General features: G+C 43.7%; 1 protein-coding gene across 1 annotated transcript; it reads left to right on the top strand.

The window, feature by feature from the left end:
- Positions 1-203: 203 nt before the first annotated feature.
- Positions 204-26587, top strand: phyh (phytanoyl-CoA 2-hydroxylase). The gene is made up of 9 exons (XM_080207749.1): positions 204-302; positions 6642-6697; positions 11531-11641; positions 11745-11913; positions 14070-14151; positions 15289-15470; positions 22657-22806; positions 23987-24121; positions 26455-26587. Exons 1-9 carry the CDS (start codon positions 249-251, stop codon positions 26506-26508), a joined length of 993 nt encoding a protein of 330 aa, XP_080063875.1. The 5' UTR covers positions 204-248; the 3' UTR covers positions 26509-26587.
- Positions 26588-27693: the final 1106 nt, after the last annotated feature.

The raw sequence follows: 27693 nt of genomic DNA, 5'->3' as shown, positions 1-27693 counted from the left end.
GTCAGGAGAGAAAAGAGCTGTTTCGAGTCCGGATGACCCTTTGTCAGAGCTGTTAAAGTTCTGAGTTTATCAATGTTGAGTTATAAAGCGAAAGGGTTTGTTTGGCAGACTTTCCCAGCCAGTCCGAAGGTCAATGGCATTTTGCAATGAAGAGGCTTTCAAGCTATACCAATAGGAGGGAGCTGAAGTTCAATAGGCGTGGACTGAGGGAGGTGGTTCCTGTGCTGACTCAGTGCTGTGTCTCCGCGATGGCTGCTCTGACTCGCCTCAAAGTGGTTCTGCAACATCTGAGCTCGGGAGTTGTATCCTTTTGTTGCTGGGATTCCGCCCTGCCCGCAATGAGAATCCGTGTTTGTGCCGAGGCGCCTCCCCCGTTCCCCTTTCCCACACTCTAACAGCGCAGTGTTGGTGCCGATATCCCTCTGGGATAGACATTACTCAAACAGAAAACCCTCCCCCCAGTGAATCTGATACCGAGCAGGTTTTGTTTGGGGAAATGTTACAAGGAGACGTGTTGCGATTTGCGGCGTGTTTCTTTTTTAAGCGCCGTTTCCCAACCCGACACAGCCTTAAATAAAACCCTGGCTCGCAGTCAGACTGAGAGTCTGTGGTTGTAACAAGCAGTGTTCTCACTTCCTGAGTTTAACCCCATCCTGGCTGGTCTCTGCCAGCTTCTGCTTCTTTTCTGTGTCATTTTTCCAACTCCTTCTATTGCCCAGTGTAGCAAATATTTATCCACAACCACTTTAAACACTTTCTGATTTTGTTTTTATTATTGTCACATGTGTTGTGAGCTTTTACAGACAAAGCATAAGAACTAGGAGCAGGAGTGGGTCATTTGGCCTCTCAAGCCAGCTCTGCTATTCAATAAGATCATAGCAGATATTTTCGTGGACTCAGCTCCACTTACCCGCCCCCTCACCATAACCCTTAATTCCTTTACTGTTCAAAGATTTATCTATCCTCGCCTTAAAGTCATTCAACGAGGTAGCCTCAACTGCTTCACTGGGCAGGGAATTCCACAGATTTACAACCCTTTGGATGAAAAACTTCCTCCTCAACTCAGTCCTAATTCTGCTACCCCTTATTTTGAGGCTATGCCCCATAGTTCTAGTTTTGCCCACCAGTGGAAACAAGTTGCCTATTTCTCTTATCTGTTCCTTTCATAATCTTATACGTTTCTATAAGACCCCCTCCCTCATTCTTCTGAATTGCAATGAATATATCCCCAGTCTCCTTAGAAGCCAACCCTCTCAACTCCATAATCAACTACTGAATCTCCCCTGCACTCCCTCCAGTGCCAGTATATCCTTTCTCAAATACCATTCATAGAGTACGTAGGAGAAAGGAGAGGGTGTAGAATGTAGTGTTACAGCCATAGTTGAACAAATAGGAATCTGACATAAGGATATTTTTAATCCAGGTGTTCCAGGGTTGAGTGTGGGCCAAAATGCCATTTGCCTTCATAGCTACTTGTTTAACCTGCTTGCTAGCTTTTTTGTGATTTCATGTACTAGAACATCTAGATTCCTCTGTACTACATTCACTCTCTTTCCATGTAGATAATAATCTGCCTTTTGATTCCCCCTAACAAAATGTATGAGCTCATACTTCCCCACATTAAACTCCATTTGCCAAATTTTCAGCCAGAAACCCAATCTATTTATATCCCAAGATATTGTTATCACAACCTGCCCTTCCACCTATCTTTGTATTATTGGCAAATTTGTAAACTTTACATTCTGTTCCTTCTTCCGGGTTATTCATGTAAACAGTGAACAATTGTGGGCCAAGAACTGATCCCTGCGGAGCTCCACTAATTACGTATTTCCACTCTGAAAAGGATCCACTTATTCCAACTCTGTTTTCTATGTGACAGTTTTAATCCATGCTGACACACTTCCTCCAATTTCATGGGCTTATACTTTATGGACCAGCCCTTATGTGGAATTTTGTCAAATGCCTTTTGGAAATTTAAATACACTATATCTACAGATTCCCCTCTATTTTCTCTGTTACATCCTCAAAGAATTTGAGCAAATTTGTCAAACATGATTTACCTTTCATAAAACCATGTTGACTAGGTTTGATTATATTCACCTTTTCTAAATGATTAGCTATTTCCTCTTTGATTATTGACTGCAGCATCAACCAATAATAGGTGTTAAACTAACTGGCCCATAATTCTCTGCCTTCTATCTATCTCCCTTTTTGAACAAAGGCGTCACATTGGCTGTTTTCCAATCTTCCTGGTACATCCTGGAATTTGGAATTACAATAAGTTTTAACCAATTCATCCAATATCTCTGCAGCGGCTTCCATTAAAACCCCAGTGTGCAGTTTATCGGGTCCTGGCAACTTGTCCAACTTTAACCTGTTGAATTTCTCTAATACTCTATTCCTTATGATTGGGATTATCGTAAGCTCTACCATGCTATTTGAAATCCGCCCATTTGATATCTTAGGGATATTTGCAATATTTTCCATGGCAAAAACTGATGCAAAACAAATTATTTAGCATATCTGCCATTTCTTTGTTTGCTGTTATCAATCACCCACCTCACTCAGTAGAGGTTCCACATTTATCTCAGCTGCCTGCTTCCTATTTATATATCCAAAGAAACTCTGTTTGTTTCTATGCTGCATGCAATTTTTCTCTCCCTTCTTATGAGCTTTTTAGTCTTTTGCTGCTGGATCTTACAAGCTTCCCAGTCCTCTGGTTCTCCCACTATCCCTTGCCACTTTGTGTATCCTGCTTTTCAATTTAACATTAACCTTGATCTCCTGTGCTAACCATGGATTTTGCCTCTTTCTCATAAAATCTCTCTTTTTGTGATTGGGATAAACCCCTGCTGAGCATTTGGGACCAGCTCTTTGACTATCTGCCACTGCTCATCTATTGACCTGTACCTTAGTTTGTTTACCCAGTTTTGTCTTAGACAACTCCTCCCTCATACCATTATAATTGTCCTTATTTAAGTTGAAGACACTGGTTATAGACCTATGGTGTTCACCCTCCAGCCATATCTGGAATTCTATTCTATTGTGGCTACATCCTCCTAGGAAATCCTTAGCCACAAGATCGCTTATTAATCCTTCTTCATTACATCCCTTATTAATCCTTCCTTACTACCAGGACTCGATGGATTGAGTTGTAAGGAGAAGCTGGATAGACTGGGACTTTTTCCACTGGAGCGTAGGAGGTTGAGGGGTGATCTTATAGAGGTCGATAAAATAATGAAGGGCACAGATCAGCTAGGGGATCTAAAAACAAGTTTAAGGCGAGAGGGGGGAGATACAAAAGTGTCCAGAGGGGCAAATTTTTCATACAGAGGGTGGTGAGTGTCTGGAACAGGCTGCCAGAGGTAGTAGTAGAGGTGGGTACAGTTTTGTCTTTTAAAAAGCATTTAGATAGTTACGTGAGTCCAATGGGTATAGAGGGATATGGGCAACTGGGATTAGTTGAGGGATTTAAAAGAAAGGGCTGCATGGACAAGTTAGGCCATGCTGTAAATCTCTATGACTCTAGGATTACACAAAACTAAATCTAAAATAGCCTACTCCTGGGCAGACTCGAAATGGACTGTTCAAAAAAAGCAACCCTTGATACACTCCACAAATTCTTCTTCTACACTACCCTTACCAGTTTGGTTTGTCCAATCAGCGTGCAGATTAAAATCTCCTGTGATAATTGCAGTTTCCTTCGAACATGTTCTTGGTATTTCCGCATTTGTGCTCTGACTTCTTGGGTGGTTACATTTTGTGGACCATTCCCACTCTTGTATTCCTTTCCCTGCTATTCGTGATTTCAACCTAAATCGATTCTGTATCACTATCCGCTACCTTTATGTCATGACTCAGCATTGCTCTAAAACCTTCCTGGATTAACAGCGCTACCCCACCTCCTTTCCCCTTTGGCCTGTTCTTTTGAACTATTATATATTCTGGAATGTTGAGCACCCAGTCCTAGTCACTATGTTTCTGTAATAGCTAATACAGCATACTCAAATACTGCAACCTGTGCTATCAACTCATCTATTTTGTTGCAAATGCTTCATGCATTCAGATAAAGTACATTTAGCTTTGATTTTTTTTTACAGTAGTTTGCCACTCGATTTGTTCTATGTTGCATTTTTTTATTGGAGGTGCAGGCAATAAAACCCAATGTCCACCCCACACCCAGATGAATGTTAAAGATCCCCTGAGATTGTTTTAAAGTGAGTTAAGCTCTCTCAAGAATGATCCCTCAAGTTAAATTATTATTTTTTAATTATTACCCAGCTACAGTGCCTCTCCTGCCCCCAGGGCTTATGTTGTGGCTGGTGAATGCTTTTGAAGTGGAAAGCACTGTTGTAATGTGAAAACAATGCAGCATTTGTGCACAGCAAGATCCCATAACAATCACATGGTCTCAATTTAACATCTCTGGAATATACTTGTGTGCCGTAAATTACTCTTTGACTCTTAAGATGGCACCTCTAACAATGCAGTGCTGCACTGCGCTGATCTTATGCTCAAATCCTGAAGTGGGTCTTGAACCAATAAACTTCTGACTCAGCAGAGATGCTACCAACCAACTTGGCTGCAGCAGACTCTAATCTGGCCATTATCCTATCGCTGTTTATGCAGTGTGCAAGTTAGTTGCCATGTTTCTTATATTAGGACAATAATTTTTATTTCAAAAGTACTTTCCTGGATTTGAGACATCCTGAGGTTCTGAGGAGTAATATATGAATGCAAGTTTCTTCAAAAGAATTTGCATTGAGACTACAAATCTAATCAGCTTCGTGTCTTTACTTCCTCATAGAGCTTTGGGCTTATTTGTCTCTCCAATCCTCTGGTAGTCATGAGAATGATCTAGGGCTTTTTTTTTCTCTTCATTCATGGGGTGTGGATGTCACTGGCAAGGGCAGCATTTGTTGTCCATTCCTAATGGCCCTTGAACAGAATATTTCAGAGAGCAGTTAAGAGTCACCCACATGGCCATGATCTAGAATCAGATGTACGCCAGACCAGGTAAGGATGGCAGATTTCCTTCTGTAAAGGGGATTAGTGAACCAGATGGGTTTTTCATAATTGATGCTACTTGTTACGGTCACTAGTTTTCAATTCCAGATTTATTTATTGAATTCAAATTCTACTAGCTGCCAGGCTGAGGATTTGAATCTTGGTCCTGATAGCTTTGGCCTGGGTCTCTGGATTGCTAGTCCTGTGACACTAACATTATACCAGCACCAGTTTTGGCCCTCTTGTTTCTGGAACAAAATGGTGGCACAATCTTAACATACACCCAAACACATGTACCTAAAGTCAAAGTGAAATTGGGCCTTTGGCTTTTCTTATACATTGAACAGGTGAGGTGTGGGTGCTGGTTGAATATGAAACAGCAATAATCTCTCCCTCAATGTCAACAAAATGAAGGAGATTGTCATCGACTTCAGAAAGCGTAAAGGAGAACATGCCCCCGTCTACATCAACAGGGACGAAGTAGAAAGGGTCCAGAAATTCAAGTTTTTAGGTGTCCAGATCACAAACAACCTGTCCTGGTTCCCCCATGCTGACACTAGTTAAGAAAGCCCACTAACGCCTTTCCTTTCTCAGAAAAGGAAATTCGGTGTGTCAGCTATGACTCTCACTGAATTTTACAGATGCACCATAAAAAGCATTTTTTCTGGTTGTATCACAGCTTGGTATGGGCTCCTGCTGTGACCTAGACTGCAAGAAACTACAAAAGGTCGTGAATGTAGACCAATCCATCACGCGCACCAGCCTTCCATCCATTGACTCTGTCTATACTTTCCGCTGCCTTGACAAAGCAGCCAGCGTAATTAAGGACCCCATGCACCCTGGACATTACCTCTTCCACCTTCTTCTGTCGGGAAAAAGATACAAAGGTCTGAGGTCACATACCGACCGACTCAAGAACAGCTTCTTCCCTGCTGCCATCAGACTTTTGAATGGACCTACCTCACACTAAATTGACCTTTCTCTACATCCTAGCTATGACTGTAACATTACATTCTGCACTCTCTCCTTTCCTTCTCTATGAACGGTATGCTTTATTTACATGTCGGCAAGAAACAATATTTTTCACTGTTTGTTAATACATGTGACAATAATAAATCAAATAAATCAAATCAAATCTAAAAATTGTTGTAAATTACCAGAGTGTCCAATTTCTACCCCCATGTCTCTCCCGGCTGATGCTAAGGAAATTGTGTCGTCGAATTCAGGATGGAAGTAAATATGTAACTGGAGTGTCTCTAATTCTAAGTTACTTGCTGATTGTAACTTTACTATCCCAGTAGGATTAAAAAAACCTCATTACAGAATGATACAGGAGGAGGTCCTTGGGCCCATCATGTATGTGCTAGCACTCTGAAAAAACTGCCATCTAATCCCATCCCCTTGATCTTTCCCCCCCGTGCTTTCCATCATGTTCCCCTTCAGCTAATTATCCCCTTTTGTTATTGAACCTGCTTCGCCACTCTCTCAGGCGGCATATTCCACATCACAGCTTGCTGTGGAAATAATACATTTGCTTTCTTACATCAAGGAAAAGTTCTGTTTTTATTTGCATTAAATGCACCAAACAAACAGAATCACATTGTGAAAGCTGATTTACTTTATCCATATTTCAGACATCCTTTCCCACATCAGGTGAAGTTGCTGCACACGCTTACCCAGGAAGGTTGCGGTAAGTAAAGAGCCGAATCCTGCCGGTTTCAGCACCATTCTTGTTCACGCCACTAGCCAGCAAATTCAGACTCTTAAGTTCCTCGTTTTCAGAACTTGCTGGTCCATTTCCATCCGTCCACCAACCACCATCTCACCTTTAGCCTTTCCGGTGTAAGAACTTGCTGGGTTTGCACTTTGAGAACAAAGAAAATTACAGCTCAGGAACAGGCCATTCGGCCCTCCAAGCCTGCACCGACCATGCTGCCCAACTGAACTAAAACCCTCCTATACTTTCCGGGACCATATCCCTCCATTCCCATCCTATTCATGTATTTGTCCAGATGCCCCTTAAAGTCACCATCGTATCTACTTTGACTGCCTCCCCTGGCAGCGAGTTCCAGGCACCCACCAGTCTCTGTGTAAAAAATCTGCCTCGTACATCTCCTTTCAACCTTGCCCCTCGCACTTTAAACCTGTGCCCCCTCATAATTGACTCTTCCACCCTGGGAAAAAGCTTCTGATTGCTCTACTTTAATTACTTACTAAATACACACAAAAATTCAAGGGTAATAATTAGCTTTTTAAACAAAATGTTAACTTAATGTTCATCAGTCCCTCTCTGAGTCATAGAGGGAACAATTTAAACTTCAGTCTAATTCTGGAATGCAGCAAACTCTTCCCAAGGATTCTAAACATTTCATATTATAGAATCATAAAATCTCTATAGCCCATCGCGTCTGCACCAACTCTCTGACAGAGTATCTTACCCAGGCCCACCCCCACCCCTATCATCGTAACCTCCTGCATCTTGGGACACTAAGGGGGAATTTCCCACGGACAGTCCACACAACTTTGGACTGTGGAAGGAAACCGGAGCATCAGGAAGAAATACCACACAGACACGGGGAGAATGTGCAAACTCCACACAGGCAGTCACCCAATATGCAGTATCCAGTGTCTTCAGCCATTTCTTGATATAACTTAGGGGTGAATTAAATTAGCTGAGGACTGACAACTGTGATGCTGGGGACTTCTGGAGGAAGTCGAGATGGATCATCCACTTGGCACTGCTGGCTGAAGATTATTGTGGGTGTTTCAGCTTTCTCTTTTGCACTGATGAGCTGAACTTCTCCATCACTGAGGATGGGGATATTTTATTGTCCACCATTGTCCATCCATTCACAACTGGATGTGGCAGGATTGCAGAGATTAGACTTGATCCATTGCTTGTAGAGTCACTTAGCTCTGTCTATTTCTTGCTGATTTGGCATGCAAGTCGTCCTGTGTTGTAGCTTCACCAAGTGGACACCTCGTTTCTTGATATGCCTGGCGTTGCTCCTGACATGTCCTCCTGCACTCTCCACTGAACAGTTGTCCGTTTGAGCATGAGGCTGGGGTAAAAGATACAAAATAATCAATAACAAAACCAGGAGATGCTGCAATTATTCAATAAGGTATTTAGCACCAGTGGAGAATACAGTTAAATTAACATTTCAAGTGCAGACGTATTAACTTCGGAAAGTTTGCTGCACAGATACTAACTGATCTGCTGAATGTTTGCACCATTTTCTGCTCTCATTTCAGATTCTTGGCATTTGAATTCAGATGGATGTTACACAAGGCAGGAATGTAGAGTGTCATGAACTCTTGTCCAAATATTATCTTCTTTAAATCTGCCTCAATCAACATAAACTTTAACTCGCTGTCTCCACACCCCCCAAAAAAATCAATTTGATGTAGATTTGACTTTACCGTGTTAAATTGTTACAAAAAGTCAAAGAATAATGACATGACAATTTTAATACAGTTATAATTAAATATTGGACTGGCTTTTTGATTAACTATACTAGGGGATTTTCACAGTAACTTCATTGCAATGTTAGTATCAGCCTACTGTGACACTAATAAGCAAACTTAAAACTTAATTGTTTTGAAAGAGTGACGGCTGAAGTTGTCACTGAGGGACTTGACATGGGAAAGTCTTCATGAACAGTCATAAAGTCACCAATGTCTCAGATGACCATAGACTACTGTCCCCTTCAGAGGGAAGAGCTGACTGGTGCTGATTTAATCTTAGGGTTTCCACATCTCAGGGTGTTGAGAAGACAGATCCTTCATGAATAACCTCCGCCGGTATAGGAATTGAACCTGTATTGTTGGCTTTGTCCTGCATCACAAACTGGAATATAAAGGCAGGGAGGTCTTGCTGCAATTGTACAAGGTACTGGTGAGGCCGCAACTGGATTACTGTGTGCAATTTTGGTCCCCTGATTTGCAAAAGGATATATTGGCCTTGGAGGGAGTACAGAGAAGGTTCACCAGGTTGATGCCCGAAATGAGGGGGTTAGCTTATGAGGAGAGATTGAGTAGATTGGGCCTGTACTCGTTGGAGTTTAGAAGGCTGAAGGGAGATCTTATAGAGACATATAAGATAATGAAGGGGCTAGATAGGATAGAGGTAGAGTAATTATTTCCACTTAGAAAGGAAACAAGAACTAGAGGGCACAGCCTCAAAATAAGGGGAAGTCAATTTAGAACAGAATTGAGGAGGAACTTCTTCTCTCAGAGGGTAGTGAACTTTGGAATTCTCTGCCCATTGAAGCAGTGGCGGCTACCTTGTTAAATATGTTTAAGTCATAAGTAGATAGATTTCTGATCAATAAGGGAATTAAGGGTTATGGGGAGCCGGTGGGTAAATGGAACTGAACCACTTTCAGATCAGCCATGATCTTACTGAATGGCGGGGCAGGCTCAGGGGGCTAGGTGGCCTACTCCTGCTCCTATTTCTTATGTTCAGCTAAACCAACCCCCACCCCACACACCCACACCCACACCCACACACACACACACACACCCATACCCACACCCACACCCACACCCACACCCACACACTTGCAGCAGTACGGGGAAGTTAGTTTGAAGGTTGTCCGTATGGATGTATTGGGCCTAGTGGTCTCTTTCTGTGCTGCATATTCCACAGTTGAAACAACAGTCACTAAAGGACAGTGATTCCTAAGAGCATTTTAATTGCACTTCACTTCTCCAGGCAATTTCCCCCAAAATGTTATCAATTCTCACCATTTTAACAGAATATTTCAGCAAAAGAAATAACAATGTTAAAATAACAATCCAAAATGGCACCGAGGTTCATTAAGGTAAAAGCAAAATACAGCGAATGCCAGAATCTGAAACCAAAAGAGAAAACGCTGGAAAATCTCAGCAGGTCTGGCAGTATCTGTAAGGAGAGAAAAGAGCTGATGTTTCGGGCCTGGATGACTCGTTGTCAAAGCTTTATTAAAACAAATTTACAGCAAATTGACATGAACAATAATGATTTGTGGATTGGTTTGGCTAAACCTCAGTGGCTTTGATGCATGCAAAGGCTGGTGAGAACTGCAGTACCTTCCATTTCATTGGCCTTGAAAGGTCTGGTAGCGTTTATTCCTAATTGCTGATTTTAATCAGTGTGGCTTGTAATATTCTAAAGATGTACTTTGATTGGTTATGGTATAAAATATTGTAGAAATCTAAAGAAATTAGTGTAAGTTTGATGTGAACAAATTGAAACCTTCTGGTGTAAGGGGTTGTGTTCTGGGAACGCTGCGACACACTCTTTTGCAATCTTATTAGGCTGCTGTTACAGGCAAAAAAAATCGTTATCCAGTGAAGGAGTGTTATGTTTGCTGCTGAGATTTGATCTAATTGGTTAATGTCTGGGGGAAGAAAGCGATTGATGAGGTTTTACAGAATGTGTTGAGCAGTTTAATGAGGTGCCTGCACTGACTCCGAGGATTATAGAATCGCTAAGTGCAGAAGGAAGCCATTCGGCCCATCAAGTCTGCACCAACAACTATCCCACTCAGGCCCTATTCCCATAATTCCATGTATTTACCCTGCTGGTCCTCCTGACACTCAGGGGCATGGCCACATTTAAGGGGCATCTGGATGGTTGCATGAATAGGGAGGGAATAGAGAGATAGGGACCACGGAACAGCAGAAGGTTTGTTTTTAGTTTGGTTGGGGCATCGTGATCGGCACAGACTTGGAGGGTCGAAGGGCCTGTACCTGTGCTGTACTTTTCTTCGTTCTAATCCACCTAACTCGCATATATTTGGAGTGTGTGAGGAAACTGGAACACCTGGAGGAAACCCATGCAGACATGGGGAGAATATGCAAAATCCACACAGTTTCCGCTAAGGCTGGAATCGAACCCAGGCCCTTTGCACTGTGAGGCAGCAGTGCCAACCACTGGGCCACCATGTCAGGATGTGGGTATGCCGGCGTTGGACTGGCGTAAACACAGTAAAAAGTCTGACAACACCAGGTTTTAGTCCAACCTATTATTATTATTATCAAATAAATAGGTTGGACTAAAACCTGGTGTTGTCAGACTTTTTACTGTGTTTCCACCATGTCAGCCCAGAGCTCCCAGCAGTCTGTTTAGTGAACCTGTCGAAATGTTGCGCTGACCTTTGGAGTTTTAACTCCTGCTGTTGGCAAGCTTGCTTTTGAAATTGATTTTTTCTTCACTGAATTCGTTAGCAACACAGATTATACCCGCTGTTGAAGAGAATCCTGAGGAAGGGTGTATATTTCACTCCTGTATCTCTATGCCTCTTGAAATGCTCCCTTCTTTCAGTAAAATTGGAATATATCATTGCTGCACTAGTCAGCCAGTACCCCTGGAACACGGCTGGATCATTCCAGAGTAACGACAGGATAGAATATTCAGTATCAGATCATGGGGGAGGAAGGGGCACCGACATAAAACAATGTTGTTAAAGTGTGAATTTTGTCTTATAAAAATCAATTGCGTTCAGTTTTCTTATTTGAAATGATCCTTTATACCTAGCTACACTTTGGAAAACCAGCTTCTCACCCCGGAGCAGAGGCAGTTTTATGAGGAAAATGGATTCCTTCTTATTAAGAAGCTGGTCTCTGATGAAAATATTAAACTCTTCAAGTAAGTTGTTACAACTTAAGGAAAGAACTTTCCCATTTAAGCAGCACCTTTATCACACTGAGCTGAGACTCTAGAATGAAGATTGTTTTGTCCTTTGTTATAGGGATGAGTTTGAGCGGATCTGTCGGAGGGAAGTTGACGTTCCGATGTTAATGATAATGAAGGACATTGCCATCAATAAATCCAAAAACGTTGATGATCAACAGGCAGTTTCTAAGATCCAAAATTTTGAGAAAAATGAAGTTCTCTTTAAATACTGCTGCTTGCCAGAGGTGAGAGACAAGGATTCAGAGCTAAATATAAAGAATATGTTTAACATATGTAAATGAAAGATATGTCTGTATGTACATATATATATTGTGTGTGTATAAATATATACGTATATATAAGGAAACACTGAGGTTAAACTCATTCAAGATGTTGGACGGAATTCTCCCAGAAAGATTCAAAGTGTTGCATTTGCCTGAAAACTGGAGTAAATCAGACTAGAATCTCCCACACTCTGTGCATTGCAAAAGCCAACAACATGAATATCATTTCATTTCAGGGCGTGGAGCCTATTCACACTGGAGAACAAAAGAACAAAGAAAATTACAGCTCAGGAACAGGCCCTTCGGCCCCTCCAAGCCTGGGCCGACCATGCTGCCCGACTTAACTAAAACCCCCTACCCTTCTGGGGACCATACCCCTCTATTCCCATCCTATTCATGTATTTGTCAAGACATCCCTTAAAACTCGTTATTGCATCTACATCCACTACCTCCCCCAGCAGTGAGTTCCAGGCACCCAGCACCCTCTCTGTGAAAAACTTGCCTCGTACATCTCCTTTAAACATTGCCTCTCGCACCTTAAACCTGTGTTGGCTCGTAATTGACTCTTCCACCCTGGGAAAAAGTTGTCTGGTGGGAGCACGGTGGCACAGTGGTTAGCACTGCTGCTTCTCGATGCGAGGGACCTGGGTTCAGTTCCAGCCTCGGGTCATTGTCTGAGCAGAGTTTGGACATTCTCCCAGTGTCTGCGTGGGTTTCCTCCGGGTGCTCTGGTTTCCTCCCACAGTCCAAAGATATGCAGGTTAGGTTGATTGGCCTTGCTAAATTGTTCGTAGTGTCAGGGGGTTAGCAGGGTAAGTATGTGAGGTTACAGGATAGGGTCTTGTGTTCAGTGCAGACTCGATGGGTCAAACAACCTCCTTCTGCACTGTAAGGTTTCTATGAACTAGTGGATACAAGCCTAGCTTGTTCAACCAGTCCTCATAAGACAATCCACCCATTCCACGTATTAGTCTGATAAACCTTCTCTGGATTGCTCCTAACTCATTTACACCTCTCCTTAAATAGGAGACCAGTACTGTACACAGTAGTCCAGAAGTAGTCCTTCCCTCTTGAGGGCAAGTAGGGGTACACCAGTCTAGCCAACTATAGCCACATGAATGAATAAAAAACCCTGGTACCCTGTACAATTGAAGCATAACCTCCTTTTGTAATCAATTCCCCTGGCAATAAACAATAGCTTTTATAATTATCTGCGTACTAGCCTTTCACTCATGCACTATGATACACAGATCCTGCTGAATCTCAGGGCTCTGTAATCTCTCAGCATTTAGACAATATGCCTTTTTATTCTCCCTCCTAAAATGTAACAACTTTGTATTTTCCCACATTATACTGCATTTGCCAGATGCTTTCTCACTCACTTCACCTATCCATGTCCCTTTGTACCCTCATTATGCTCTCTTTGCAACTTGCTTTCATACGCATCTTTGTGTCATCAGCAAGTTTAGCAATCACACCTTCAGTTCCTTGATCTAAATCATTTATATAAATTATAAGTTGAAGCTCCCGTACAGATCCGTGACACACTGCTCATTATATCTTGCTGATTAAAAAAAAAGACCCATTTAAGCCTACTCCCAGCTACTGGCCAGCGAGCTAATCTTCAGTCTGTGCCAATATGTTCCCCCATTACACCATGAGCTTCTTTTTTCTGCAGTAACCTTTAATGTCAAATGCCTTCTGGAAATCTAAGCACAGTACATCCACCTTTATCCACAGCACATGTGACTCCTCCAAAGAGCTCCAGTAAATTGGTTAAACTTGATCTCCTTTCACAAAACCATGTTGACTCTGCTTGGTTGCCTTAAACCTTTCTAAGTACCGTGCCGTAACATCTTTGATAATGAATTCTAAGATTTTCCCTGTGATTGAGTTGAAATTTCTATATTCCCGTCAGTCCATTCATTATGTGTGGGATAATCAGCAAAATCCAATCTCAGCCTGTTTACTGCTATACCCTTTGTTTTTTTAACTTGAAGCATTTTTCTAATTCCTTAAATTACCAGTGGAATCGCTTGGAAGCTGATTGAATGTGACCTGTATAATGTGTCTTTTAGATGAAGTTCCTCCTCAGTTTAATATGGTTTTGCTTTTAGATTTTGAAGTATGTGGAGTGTTTTACTGGCCCTAACATCATGGCAATGCACTCCATGCTGATCAACAAGCCCCCTGATGCAGGTAAGAAAGAGAAATGCTGAATGTACAGAGACTCAGCCAGTGTTCTGGGCACCTGGGTTCGAATCCCGCCACAGCAGATGGTGGAATTTGAATTCAATAAAAAATACCTGAAGAATCTACTGATGACTATGAAACCCTTGTTGGTTGTTGGAGAAACCCATTTGGTCCACAAATGTCCAAGGCAGTCTTCAAGACACACAACAACGTGGAATTGCCAAGCAGAAACTAATAGCCAAGTTCTGCACACACGAGGATGGTCTCAACCTGTGATCTTGGGTTCCTGTCACACTATCTGTAACCCCCGCGACTTGCCTGGGCTTGTAAAATCTCACTAACTGTCCTGGCTGGAGACAATACACGTCTCTTTAACCTGTACTTAACCCTCTCTCCACTCACATTGTCTGTATCTTTAAGACTTGATTACCTGTAAAGACTCGCACTTCAACCATTATTTTGTAATTGAGTTTGTGTCTATATATGCCCTGTTTATGAAACAAATCCTGCACTCACCTGATGAAGGGGCAGTGCTCCAAAAGCTTGAGCTACCAAATTGCACTTTAATCTGGTGTTGGAGACTGCTTAATGAACTTTAGGGAAGGAAATCTGCCACCCTTACCTGGTCTGGCCTACATGTGACTCCAGAGCCACAGCAATGTGGTTGACTCTCAACTGCCCTTGGGCAACAAGGGATGGGGGATAAATGCTGGCCAGCCAGCAATGCCCATATCCCACGAATGAATAGTAAAAATGTATATTTAAAACTGATTGTACCCATTGTGTGAGACAGCCACTTTTCCACAGTAATTTACTTGTTCTTCCATTATCATAAGCAGGAAAATTTCCAGCTGCAAATCTGTTGAGGCATTGAACTGCTAAAATTCCTTACCTTAATACTGTTCTCTGTCTGTAGAATTATTTTCAATTTTCTGATTGTAGCTGCAGGCCAGTATGTTACAGTGCATTATGTTACAGTGAGCTGACACTTGCTTAAGTTATTATTAAATGTTCTCAATCCTTTTCCCCATATCTCAGTAACAGTGCGAGTGCTCAGCGTATGCGGGGAATCTCAGAGTACAAGAGGGATAATGAAAGTTTGTCAGCAATGTAGAAATGACCCCAGTACGTGTGTGTTTGCAGGGAAGAAGACATCCCGGCATCCTCTGCACCAGGATCTTCATTACTTCCCCTTCAGGCCGGCTGATCAGATTGTGTGTGCCTGGACTGCCATGGAAAGGGTGGACCGTAACAACGGGTGCCTCGTTGTGCTGCCAGGGACACACAAGGGCAGAATGAAACAGCATGACTACCCAGAGTGGAAGGTATGTATTCGGCTACAAAGCTGCCAGCGTGGCAATCTTTCATCTATATAAAAAGAAGTAACAGTTTTGCAAATGCGTGACACATGAAGAAAATCACACTGGGCTGAAACTGAGTCAAGGAAGCTCACAAAGAGGAATGTGGATAAAACAACCTGAGACTGGACACACTGCATGGTGATGTGACAGATATTGACTATGATACCACAGTCTGTTGTTGTATAGTAAGGTAGCATATGAGCAGCACAGTGGTTAGCACTGCTGCCTCACATCACCAGGGATCTGGGTTCAATTCCAGCCTTAGGTCACTGTGTGGAGTTTGCACATTCTCCCCGTGTCTGCGTGGGTTTCCTCCAGGTGCTCTGGTTTCCTCCCACAGATGTGGGTATGCCGGCGTTGGACTGGCGTAAACACAGTAAAAAGTCTGACAACACCAGGTTTTAGTCCAACCTATTTATTTGATAATATACTCGCAAGCTTTCGGGTTAGCCCCTTCGTCAGGTGAATGGAGAGTTCTGGCCTCAGACAGAGCATATAAAGCACAGACAGTTTAGAGATTACTGATTAGAATGCGAATCCTTACACCTAACCTGCTGTTCAAGACCTGAAGTGGCTGATGAAGGAAAGTGTTAAATTAAAAGCGGAGGAATTTAGAGTAGCTAAGAGCAGTGGGCGAGAAGAGGATTGGGAAAGGTTTAAATGTCAACAAAGATTGACAAAGAAGTTGATAAAGGAGGGTAGGAGAAGCTATGAGGCTGGGCTAGCACTTAATATAAAAAAGGATAGCAAGAGTTTTTATAAATATATAAAAAGGAAGAGGCTGGCTAGGGTGAACGTTGGTCCTTTAGAGGATGAGAAAGGGGAGCTAGTGGTAGGGGATGGGGATATGGCGAAGGTCTTGAATAACTTTTTTGTTTCTGTCTTCACGGAGGAGGACGTGAATAATTTGCCGGGTGTTAGCGATGGAAAGGTGGTAGGAATGGAGGGTCTTAATGACATTACTGTTACTAGAGAGGTGGTGCTCGACAGACTGGAGGGGCTGATTGTGGACAAGTCCCCAGGACCGGATGGAATGCATCCGAGGGTTCTGAAAGAAATGGCGGAGGTGATAGTGGATGCCTTGGTGGTTATTTTCCAGACGTCGCTGGATTCCGGGGAAGTGCCGGAAGATTGGAAAACGGCTAATGTTACGCCGTTGTTTAAGAAGGGTGCCAGGCAAAAGGCGGGGAATTATAGGCCGGTTAGTTTAACGTCTGTGGTAGGTAAAATGTTAGAATCCATCATTAAGCAGGAAATTGCGAGGCATCTTGAAGGGAATTGCTTGATAGGGCGGACGCAACACGGTTTCATTAAAGGGAAGTCGTGTCTGACAAATTTACTGGAGTTCTATGAGGATGTGTCTAGGGCGGTGGATAGAGGAGAGCCGGTGGATGTGGTCTTTCTGGATTTTCAGAAGGCGTTTGACAAGCTACCTCACAAGAGGTTATTGCAGAAGGTCAGGGGACATGGAGTTCGGGGTAGGGTGTTAGCGTGGATAGAGGATTGGTTGTCAAATAGGAGGCAGAGAGTGGGGGTCAATGGGTGCTATTCGGATTGGCGGATGGTGACTAGTGGGGTGCCCCAGGGGTCGGTGCTGGGGCCTCAGCTATTTACCATTTATATAGATGATCTGGAGGAGGGAACCGAGTGTAGGGTGTCGAAATTTGCTGATGACACCAAGATTGGGGGAACGGCAAATTGTGCGGAGGGTGTGGAGAGTCTGCAGAAGGATCTAGATAGGCTGGGCGAATGGGCCAGGAAATGGCAAATGGAATTTAATGTTGGCAAGTGTGAGGTGGTCCACTTTGGTAGGAAGAATGGTAGGAAGGACTATTACTTACGTGGCGAAAAACTGCAGCAGGCGACGGTGCAGAGGGACCTCGGGGTCCTTGTGCATGAATCGCAAAAACCCAGCTTGCAGGTGCAGCAGGTGGTCAGGAAGGCGAATGGGATGCTGGCCTTCATAGCGAGGGGGATTGAATATAAAAGTAGGGAGGTCTTGCTGCAGCTGTATAGGGCATTGGTGAGGCCGCAGCTGGAGTACTGTGTGCAGTTTTGGGCGCCGCACCTGCGCAAGGATATTTTGGCCCTGGAGGGAGTGCAGAGGAGGTTTACTAGGCTGATACCGGAGTTGAGGGGATTGAGCTATGAGGAGAGGCTGAATAAACTAGGCTTGTACTTGTTAGAGTTTAGAAGAATGAGGGGAGATCTCATTGAGACGTATAAGATGATGAATGGGATGGATAGGATAGAGGTGGAGAGACTCTTCCCGCTCAAAAAAGACAGTAGGACTAGGAGGCACAGCCTCAAGATAAAGGGGAGGCGGTTTAGAACGGAGTTGAGGAGGAACTTCTTCACTCAAAGGGTGGTGAATCTCTGGAATTCTCTGCCCGTTGAAGTGGTGGAGGCTGCCTCGCTAAATATTTTTAAGAAGCGGGTTGATGGGTTTTTGATAAGAGAAGGGATTAAGGGTTATGGGGAGAGGGCGGGAAAGTGGAACTGAGCCACGACAGATCAGCCATGATCTTATTGAATGGCGGGGCAGGCTCGAAGGGCTAGATGGCCTACTCCTGCTCCTATTTCTTATGTTCTTATGTTCTTATGTTCTTATATGTTTGGCGTTTATTGGTAGGGGGATTGAATTTAGGAGTCGCAGCGTCATGTTGCAACTGTACACAACTCTGGTGCGGCCGCACTTGGAGTACTGTGTGCAGTTCTGGTCCCCACATTACAGGAAGGATGTGGAGGCTTTGGAGAGGGTGCAGAGGAGGTTTACCAGGATGTTGCCTGGTATGCAGGGGAGGTCCTATGAGGAGAGACTGAGGGATTTGGGGTTGTTTTCACTGGAAAGAAGGCGGCTAAGAGGGGATCTTATAGAAACATATAAGATGATTAGAGGTTTAGATAGGGTGGATGGTGATAGCCTGTTTCCTCGGATGGAGAAATCTAGCACGAGGGGGCATGGCTTTAAATTAAGGGGGGGTAGTTATAGGACGGATGTCAGGGGTAGGTTCTTTACCCAGAGGGTGGTGAGGGACTGGAATGCCCTGCCTGCTGCAGTTGTAAATGCGCCTAGTTTGGGGGCGTTTAAGAGATTGGTGGATAGGTTTATGGACGAAAAAGGAGTGGTTTAGATTAGTGGGTCAATGTTTTTTTTTAAAAATAAGACTGGTCGGCGCAACATTGTGGGCCGAAGGGCCTGTTCCGCGCTGTAATGTTCTATGTTCTATGTTCTATGTTCTATAATGTGAGTGGAAGGAGCACTGATCACAGTTTAAAGAGATGTGTATTGTCTCCAGACAGTACAGTAAGTGAGGTTTTGCAAACCCAGGCAAGTCACGGGGGTTACAGATAGTGCGACATGAACCCAAGATCCCTGTTGAGACTGTCCTCATGTGTGCAGAACTTGGCTATCAGTCTCTGTTCAGCGACTCTGCGCTGTCGTGTGTCGTGAAGGCCGCCTTGGAGAATGCTTACCCCTTCCTGTTGGCGAACACTTCAGTGGTCACGGGCATTCAGCCTCTGACCTTCGGGTAAGCATTCTCCAAGGTGGCCTTCACGACACACGACAGCGCAGAGTCGCTGAACAGAGACTGATAGCCAAGTTCCGCACACATGAGGACGGTCTCAACAGGGATCTTGGGTTCATGTCGCACTATCTGTAATCCCTGTGACTTGCCTGGGTTTGCAAAACCTCACTTACTGTGCTGTCTGGAGACAATACACATCTCTTTAAACTGTGATCAGTGCTCCTTCCACTCACATTATCAGCCACTTCAGGTCTTGAACAGCAGGTTAGGTGTAAGGATTCGCATTCTAATCAGTAATCTCTAAACTGTCTGTGCTTTATATGCTCTGTCTGAGGCCAGAACTCTCCATTCACCTGACGAAGGGGCTAACCCGAAAGCTTGTGAGTATATTATCAAATAAATAGGTTCGACTAAAACCTGGTGTTGTCAGACTTTTTACTGTGTTCCTCCCACAGTCCAAAGATGTGCAGTTTTGGTTGATTGACCATGATAATTTGCCCCTTAGTGTGTAGGTCAGGTGAATTAGTAGGCAAATATGCAGGGTTCCAGGGTGGGGGAGAGGATCTGGGTGGGATGTCCTTTCAGAGAGTTGGTGCAGACTCGATGGGCTGAATGGCCCACTCTGCACTTCTGGTATTCTGTTTGATATTCTATCCTATTCTGTTCTGTTCTATTTTATTCTAAGAACATACAAATACAGCAAAATATTGTTAGAACCTCCTTCATTTTTTGTTTTGCTTTAAACTTTTAAAAGTTTAATTATTTCAGCCCAATGCCTTAATTCTTAAAAAGAACAGGTTCTAAAGATGTGAAAGTGTGTGATTGGGAATGTTAATATTTCACCAGAAACAGCCTGTTACCATTGGTCAGGAACATGACAATGGCCAGATCAGGCTGAATCCCAGATTTTATTGGTCACTGGGAGGTGTAGAAACAGGCTGATGAATCTGTAAAATAGGGTATAAAACCAGAAAGTGCTGGATCTCAGCAGGTCTGGCAGCATCTGCAGGAGAGAGAGAAACAGCGTTAATGTTTCCAGTAGGATATAACTCCTTATCAGAAAGCTCAGAGTGTTTAGAATTTCTTGTTCTGAGAAATAGCCACATTGGACTCGAGACGTTAACTCAGTTTTTACCTTTACAGATGCTAACAGACCTGTCGAGTTTTCCAGCACTATTTTATGTAATTTCAGAATTCCAGCATCCTCAGTATTTTAATTTATATAACGGTAAAATATCCCGCAGTGCCACCAGTGACAAGTCCTGCCGCATGGTTATTTTACAAGTAGCAGAGGAAGCGTTGGCTGGCTGTCCACCTGTGGCCCAGTTGAAGCCCTTATGTCATTGAATCGTAGAATCCCTACTGTGCCGAGTGAGGCCATTCAGCCCATGGGGTCTGTACTGACAACAATCCCACCCAGGCCCTAACCCCTTAACCTCACATATTTACCCTGCAACTCCCTCTGACATTAAGGGGAAATTTAGCACGGCCACATTCTCCATACTGATTTGGGGTGGCACGGTAGCACAGTGGGTAGCACTGCTGCTTCACAGGGACCTGGGTTCGATTCCCAGCTTGGGTCACTGTCTGTGTGGAGTTTGCACATTCTCCTCGTGTCTGCATGGGTTTTCTCCGGATGGTCCGGTTTCCTCCCACAGTCCAAAGATGTGCGGGTCAGGTCGATTGGCCATGCTAAAAAATTACCCCTTAGTGTCCTGAGGTGCATGGGTTGCAGGGATTAGCAGGTAACTTTGTAGGGATATGGAGGTAGGGCCTGAGTGGGATTGTGGTCGGTGCAGACTCGATGGGCCCAGTGGCCTCTTTCTGCACTGTAGGGTTTTTCTGATTCTATGATCCATCCAATACGCCAATCTTTGGAGTGTGGGAGGAAACTGGAGCACCCAGAGGAAACCCACTCAAACATGGGGAGAATGTGCAGGCTCCACACAATCACCCAAGTGGGGAATTGAACCCGGATCCCTGACGCTGCGAGGCAGTCATGCTAACCTGTGTCACCATGCCACCCAAATGGCTAATACGAGAGTCGTCATCTTATTCTCTTTGAGTTCTCTGCCTGAAGGTTGGTCCTTGGGTTGTTCACCCAACCACAACAAAGTGCCTGTGATTGTTACCCTAGGTAGGGTGCGGAGGTAAGCCCGGAGTCTGCCTCAGCTCAGATGGGGATTGAACCCCGTGCTGATGGTGTTAATCTGATCCCTTCACCAGCCGTCTAACCAGCTCCAAATCCGAAACACAGCCAGAGCTTCCCGAGATTGTCAGTCTTCAAACTGCAACTTGTGCTCCTTAATTTCTCCAAGAATATATCGCCCAAGTTTCACTGCAGCCATCTGAAGGAGCTGGGAAAACTTTGGGATTTTTGTTTCTTCATTCGTGGGAAGTGAGTGTCGCTGGCTGGCTCAGCATTTATTGCCCATCCCTCATTGCCCTTGAGAAGGTGGTGGTGAGCTGCCTTCTTGAATCGCTACAGTCCACATGCTGTAGAAATTGAATTATTCTACCACAGCATAGGATGATTTTTTTTAAAAACACGTACAGATCGAAACATTTTTGATTCACAATGCCGTTAGGAAGGGAATTCCAGGATTTTGATCCAGTGACTGCAAAGGAACGGCGATACATTTCCAAGTCAGGACGGTGAGTGGCTTGGATGGGAAACTTGTACTGGGTTAAGGATTTTTTTCTGTGTTTTTACTTTCCTCCTTGGATCTGGAAGTCCATCCAGTAGTGAGCTGCCTAGAGGTGGTGAGGACAGCTTTTTAATTTGTTCGCAAGGAGGTAAATTTGAGCAGCGTGGGAGGCAGACCCTATAGAAACAGACTCAGTATACAATGTTTGAGACTAACTATGGAACATTGACAGACACTCAACAAAATAAAGCATTTCAACTACTTAACCCAGGGGTATAGTACTTTCTGTTGGGCAATCCTTTCTCCATTCTTAGCATCACTTAATTGGAGATTTCCTACCTTTGAGATAAAATATTGTTGGTTTGCTGTTTGATAAGACCATTTCAAGACAGCTAGTTTTTTTTAATTTAGCTTGTTAGTGTCACAAGTAGGCTTACATTAACACTGCAATGAAGTCACTGTGAAAATCCCCTAGTCGCCACACTCCGGCACCTGTTCTTGTACACTGAGGGAGAATGCACCTAACCAGTATGTCTTTCAGACTGTGGGAGGAAACTGGAGCACCCAGAGGAAATCCACACAGACGCGGGGAGAATGTGCAAACTCCGCACAGACAGTGACCCAGGCCAGGAATTGAAAGCAGGTCCCTGGCACTACTTAAAAATTAATTTTAGATTCCAATATTAATTATAAAATAAACCTCATTCATTATTATATTTCTATATAAAAATTTAATATTCTATACTAATAAAAGTTAGTTTAATACTTTTGATGCAAGAATTATGAATATTTCTGCAACTGTCAAAAAATTGCTGTTCCTTCAGTTGCTTCATGTTAGATTTTCAACAGAAAGCTTTCTTCTCATTGAACTTTCAACCAAAACTGTAAATCTTCTGATTTTCTATCGTTTTAGCTGAAGATAAGTTGCCAGTAAGTGTAAATATACTGTCTCCCCACTCATTGTATCTTCAGGATGGTGTGAATAAGATGTATCACGGCGTGCGAGATTATGACCCTGATCATCCCAGGGTCTATCTTGTGATGGAGAAGGGTGACACTGTATTCTTCCATCCCCTGCTCATCCACGGATCAGGAAGAAATCGGACTCAAGGCTTCCGAAAGGTAAGAGATCGCTTGTGATGAGGGGCACAGATTCGATCTCTCACACGCTTTGCGTATTTGATCGATAGATATTTCACCACCGTCTTGTGTGAAATCAACTAACTCCTGAAATTAAACCTGGAATCTTGCTGACCTGCCAAACTCTCAAATACACTTGACAGTTGAGTCTTTGGGCTGGTGATTCTCCCAATTTTGATTATCTGAATTTGTTGGCATTTATATGAAACAAATTCTGATTTACAAGTCAAGCCTTCTGTTCAGGTCTGGTGGTTTTATAGAATCCTGACAGTGCAGTAAGAGGCCATTTGGCCCATTGAGTCTGTACTGTCTCTCCAAAGGAACATTTTACCCTCCCCAGTTTACAGGGATTGAATAAGTAATTGCGTCTTGTTATGTGGAATCCAGGAATCTTTATTAGTGCAATGAGAATCGCATTCTGAAATTCCATCTTTCATTCCATGAGAACTGAATAACATCTCCTTACAGCGGTTAGGGTGTTTCAGTGAAGCAGTGTTATGAACCTCCAAGCAGCTAAGAATGGAAGGTGGTTATCAGAAGCCTGTTTTCCTGCTAACTTTTTTTGACAGAGAATGGGCAGTGATTCTGGACGCTCTGAGTGTGCGTGATGGACATATGATTGATTGGCTGCTCAGTTTTGAACACCAGTCCAGTCAGCTGTGGTCCAACACCAGTGGATCACACAACTCCTGCTAGTTTTGTTAATCTTCAGATTGAAGGTCAGATGGAGGTTGGCTGACAGGACATGATTCTTCTCCCAGAGAACCTCTGGAGCAGGCTGGACCCTCGGTGGGTGGGTGGACGCTGAGTTAATTTAAGCGCGAGCTGGTCATGTGTCTGGCTGGGATGGAGATCATCTCCTATAAATGGTCGATCAGGCAGGTAATCCAGCACCGGTGATCTCCGGGGCTTGGTTTGATGAGCCAGAAAGAAATTTCCCAGAATCTTCCCTCCCAAATTGGTCTGTTTTGTTGCCCCTCTGAGGAGATCTCAGAGTTTTGGGTGAGGTGGGTAGTGTAAGATATGATTCTACATAAGGTAACACAATTGTGTGAGATGGGCTGGCGACACTGGAGAACCTTCATCTGTTTTATCATTGCGTGATTTTACATTTACTTGTTTATCACACACAGTATTCTGTGTTTGCATTCCTGGTTTCTAGGCAATCTCATGCCACTATGCAAGTTCTGACTGCTACTACATTGATGTAAAGGGCACCCTCCAGGAAAACATTGAGCAAGAGCTTCTTGAAATCGGACGTGCAAAGTATGGCATTGACAGCAACCTAACTATGGCGGTAGGTTTTTTTTTAAGAAAATAAACTATATTTTGGCCATTGGTCGCAGTCAGGATCTTCCAGTCCATGGGTTTTTGTGTGACTCGCCTGTCCTGCCGGGGACCTGTCATGAGGGGTCAATATTGGCAGGACTGGAAAATTCCAGTCTTTGCAAAATGATATGCTGGCCGGAATTCTCCGATGTTGCTTGCTGCCAGCGAGAATGGAGAATTCGGCGTTCGCCCAAATCTCCATTCACTGCGGCAGGACTGGAGAATCCCAGCCACCATCCTGCAAGCAAAAACAATGGCGACAGGTTCTTTCTAGTCTTGTGATACGTTGTGATTTCTTCTGTAAATTACTTCACTAGACTACCGTTTGAAAGCACCAATTTTAAAAATTTCTATGTGGCAGATGTTAACATGATCCTGAAAACCAAGGCAACATCTGGCATATTTGTAAGGATTCCCTTCCTGTAGTTACATCGAGGAAATACTCAATGGGATCGCTAACCAGTCAACAAATATCAATACTCTACAGAATTTCTTGAGATGTAACTCCACAACCACAGCTGTGGAGAGTCCTATTGGGCAAAACCACTGCATATGACACTATTACATTGACTAAAGAAGGACTATATCATGTTTACAAATCGAACAGAAAATCGCTATAGACAGAATATAATTACTGCAATCCCCCAGGCCATTCAGCCCCTCCAGTCTGCTGCACCATTCAATAAGAACATGGCTGATCCAGCTGTCATCTCAACTTCATTTTCCTGTCCCTTCCCCATAATCCTCAACTCTCTTGCCTGTCAATAATCTATCTAACTCAGCCTTGAGTTTATTCAATGACCCCCACCTCCACTGCACTCCGGGGAAGAGAATTCCAATGACTGAACTCTCTGGGAGAAGAAATTCCTCATCGTCTATGTCTTAAAAAGGAGACCTCTTATTTTGAGGTTCTAGGTTCATCCTCTCAGCATTCAGCCACTCAGGATCTTGTATATTTCAGTAAGATCACCCCTCAGATGACTGTCAACCCAAACTACTCAACCTTTCCTGTAAAGCAGCTCTCCACCTCAGGAATCTGCCAAGTGAACCTTCCCTGAGCTGCCTCTCACTGAATAAATCACACTCCTAAAACTGTTTGTATAGTGAGATTGCTCAGCAGATGTCCTTTGTCCTTGTTGACTTTTACTACTTTTCAAATGCTATGGCTGGAATTCATTCACACCGGCAGGATTCTCCAGCCCCGCTGCAGCGCACTCTCAGCCGCGGGAATTCCCATTGACAGAGGCGGGACTAGAGAATCCACCGCTAGCAAACACCGCGCCATCTCCCATTGGCAGAAAACATGCAGCCTGGATACCGGAGAATCTCGCCCGATGTGTCGAAGCTCTTGATGCAGGTTCACAGTTGCTGCAGTTTCTCGCCCCTTCACTGACAGGGTCTGGGCAGTGACGTTGGTGATGAGGAGGCAAACCTACTTCTCTAGAGAGAGAAGGGGAAAATCGGGGGACTTAGCTCAAAGTAGTAACCACGTTAGACTGAAGGAGAATGAAGGAAACAGAATAACAATAAAAGATGAGTCTGCTACTTGTGTAAAGAAAAATCCTCTCCCTACCCTTTTGCGTCAGCACAGTGGGTGGGTGACACAGTGGTTAGCACTGCTGCCTCACTGCGCCAGTGACCCGCGTTCAGTTCACGGCTTGGATCACTGCCTCTGTGGAGTTTGCACATTCTCCCCGTGTCTGTGTGGGTTTCCTCCAGGTGCTCGGGTTTCCTCCCACAATCCAAAGATGTTCTGGTTAGGAGCATTGGCCGTGCTAAATTCTCCCTCAGTGTACCCGAACAGGTGCCGGAATGTGGCGACTACGGGATTTTCACAGTAACTTCATTGCAGTGTTAATGTAAGCCTACTTGTGACACTAATAAATAAACTTTAAACTGCGTGATAAAGGGAATTGTAAGTTACGTTTATTCATTAGTCACAAGTAAGGCTTATATTAACACTGCAATGAAGTTACAGTGAAATTCCCTTAGTCACCACAGTCCAGCGCCTGTTTGGGTCAATGCGCCTAATCAGCACGTCTCTCAGAATGTGGGAGGAAACCAGAGCATCCGGAGGAAACCCACGCAGACATGGGGAGAACATGCAGAGTCCACACAGACAGTGACCCAAGCTGGGATTTGAACCCTGATCCCTGGCACTGTGAAGCAGCAGTGCTAACGACTGTGCTACTGTGCTGCCCCAATTGGATGGTGTCTATAATAATCCCAAAGCGCAAAGCTACCTCACAGTCAGCTCTGAAGGGAACCAATGCTAACACCTCTTTTCTTTCATCTTTCTAGGATGTTTGGTGTGTGAAAGGACGTCTTGTGCAAGGAGAGAGAACCAATCTGTAAAATTGTCGAGATTTGGCTTTGAGTAACCAGCAGAGGATGCTATGGGTTTGCAATAAACATCCTTTCCCCTTGCAGTATCCATCACCGTGATTAGTTAATAATTTGTGTTTTCTAACAATAATCTCAGCATGTTTAGTCTAATTTGAATGCACTTTACTTATTTTGAGATGATCTTTGATTTGAGCATACAGATTGCTCCCTACGTCAATTCTTGATGTGATAGTTTACTGCAAACAACATCAAGAATGTTTCCAATAGAGATATGTGTGACCCAACCAGTGAGGTGCTGACACTCACCGATGCAGTATTGTTGTTTGATTTTAATTGCGTAATGTTTCAGTTTGTCTCTTTAAATTTACGTTGCTGTCAATATGTCAATACTAAATTAAATTTAGTTAAATTTGAACAAACTTTAATTGTGTACTGCACATTGACAAAACACTACATTGAAGTATTTTTAAGCAGGTAATCTAACCAGGCGACATTGCCCCGAGGCTCATTCAGTAAACTCACTGTTTGTTCTGAAATCGAGGCACGCGGATTTTCAAATTTGCTGACGACACCACTGTAGTGGGTTGGATCTCAAACAATGACAAGACAGAGTACAGCAATGAGATGGAGAATCTGGTGAACTGGTGCGGCAACAATAATCTCTCTGTCAATGTCAACAAAACGAAGGAGATTGTCAGCTTCAGGAGGCGTAGTGGAGGACACTACATCAATGGGGACGAAGTAGAAATGGTTGAAGGTTTCATATTTTTAGCTGTCCAGATCACCAACAACTTGTCTTGGTCCCTAAAGCCCACCAACGCCTCTACTTTCTCAAGAGACTAAGGTAATTTAGCATGTCCGCTCCAACTCTCACCAATTTTTACAGGTACACCATCACAGTTATTGTATCACAGCTTGGTGTGGCTGCTGCTATATCTAAACTTGTCTTCTGATGACTAAAAAGCCTAGTGAGACACTGAGGGCGTGTGGACCCTAATCTGGAATTAGTCTCATTTGGATAATGCAGCAAGTCTCATGTGTTTCTCATTGTGTGGGCTGGACACAAAGTATTCCTGAAATTCCAGGGAAACACCAGTAAAATAAGACTTGCCTTTGCTTGCAGCCAGGAAAGGGTTTCTCCAGGATCTATATATGGTTTATTCATGGAGCACTGAGTTAGGTGTCTAGTCACAG

This window comes from Carcharhinus amblyrhynchos, chromosome 19 (assembly GCF_965287045.1).
Source record: "Carcharhinus amblyrhynchos chromosome 19, sCarAmb.v2.hapA, whole genome shotgun sequence".
Lineage (NCBI taxonomy): Eukaryota > Metazoa > Chordata > Chondrichthyes > Carcharhiniformes > Carcharhinidae > Carcharhinus > Carcharhinus amblyrhynchos.
This window is presented reverse-complemented; position numbering and strand designations above follow the sequence as displayed.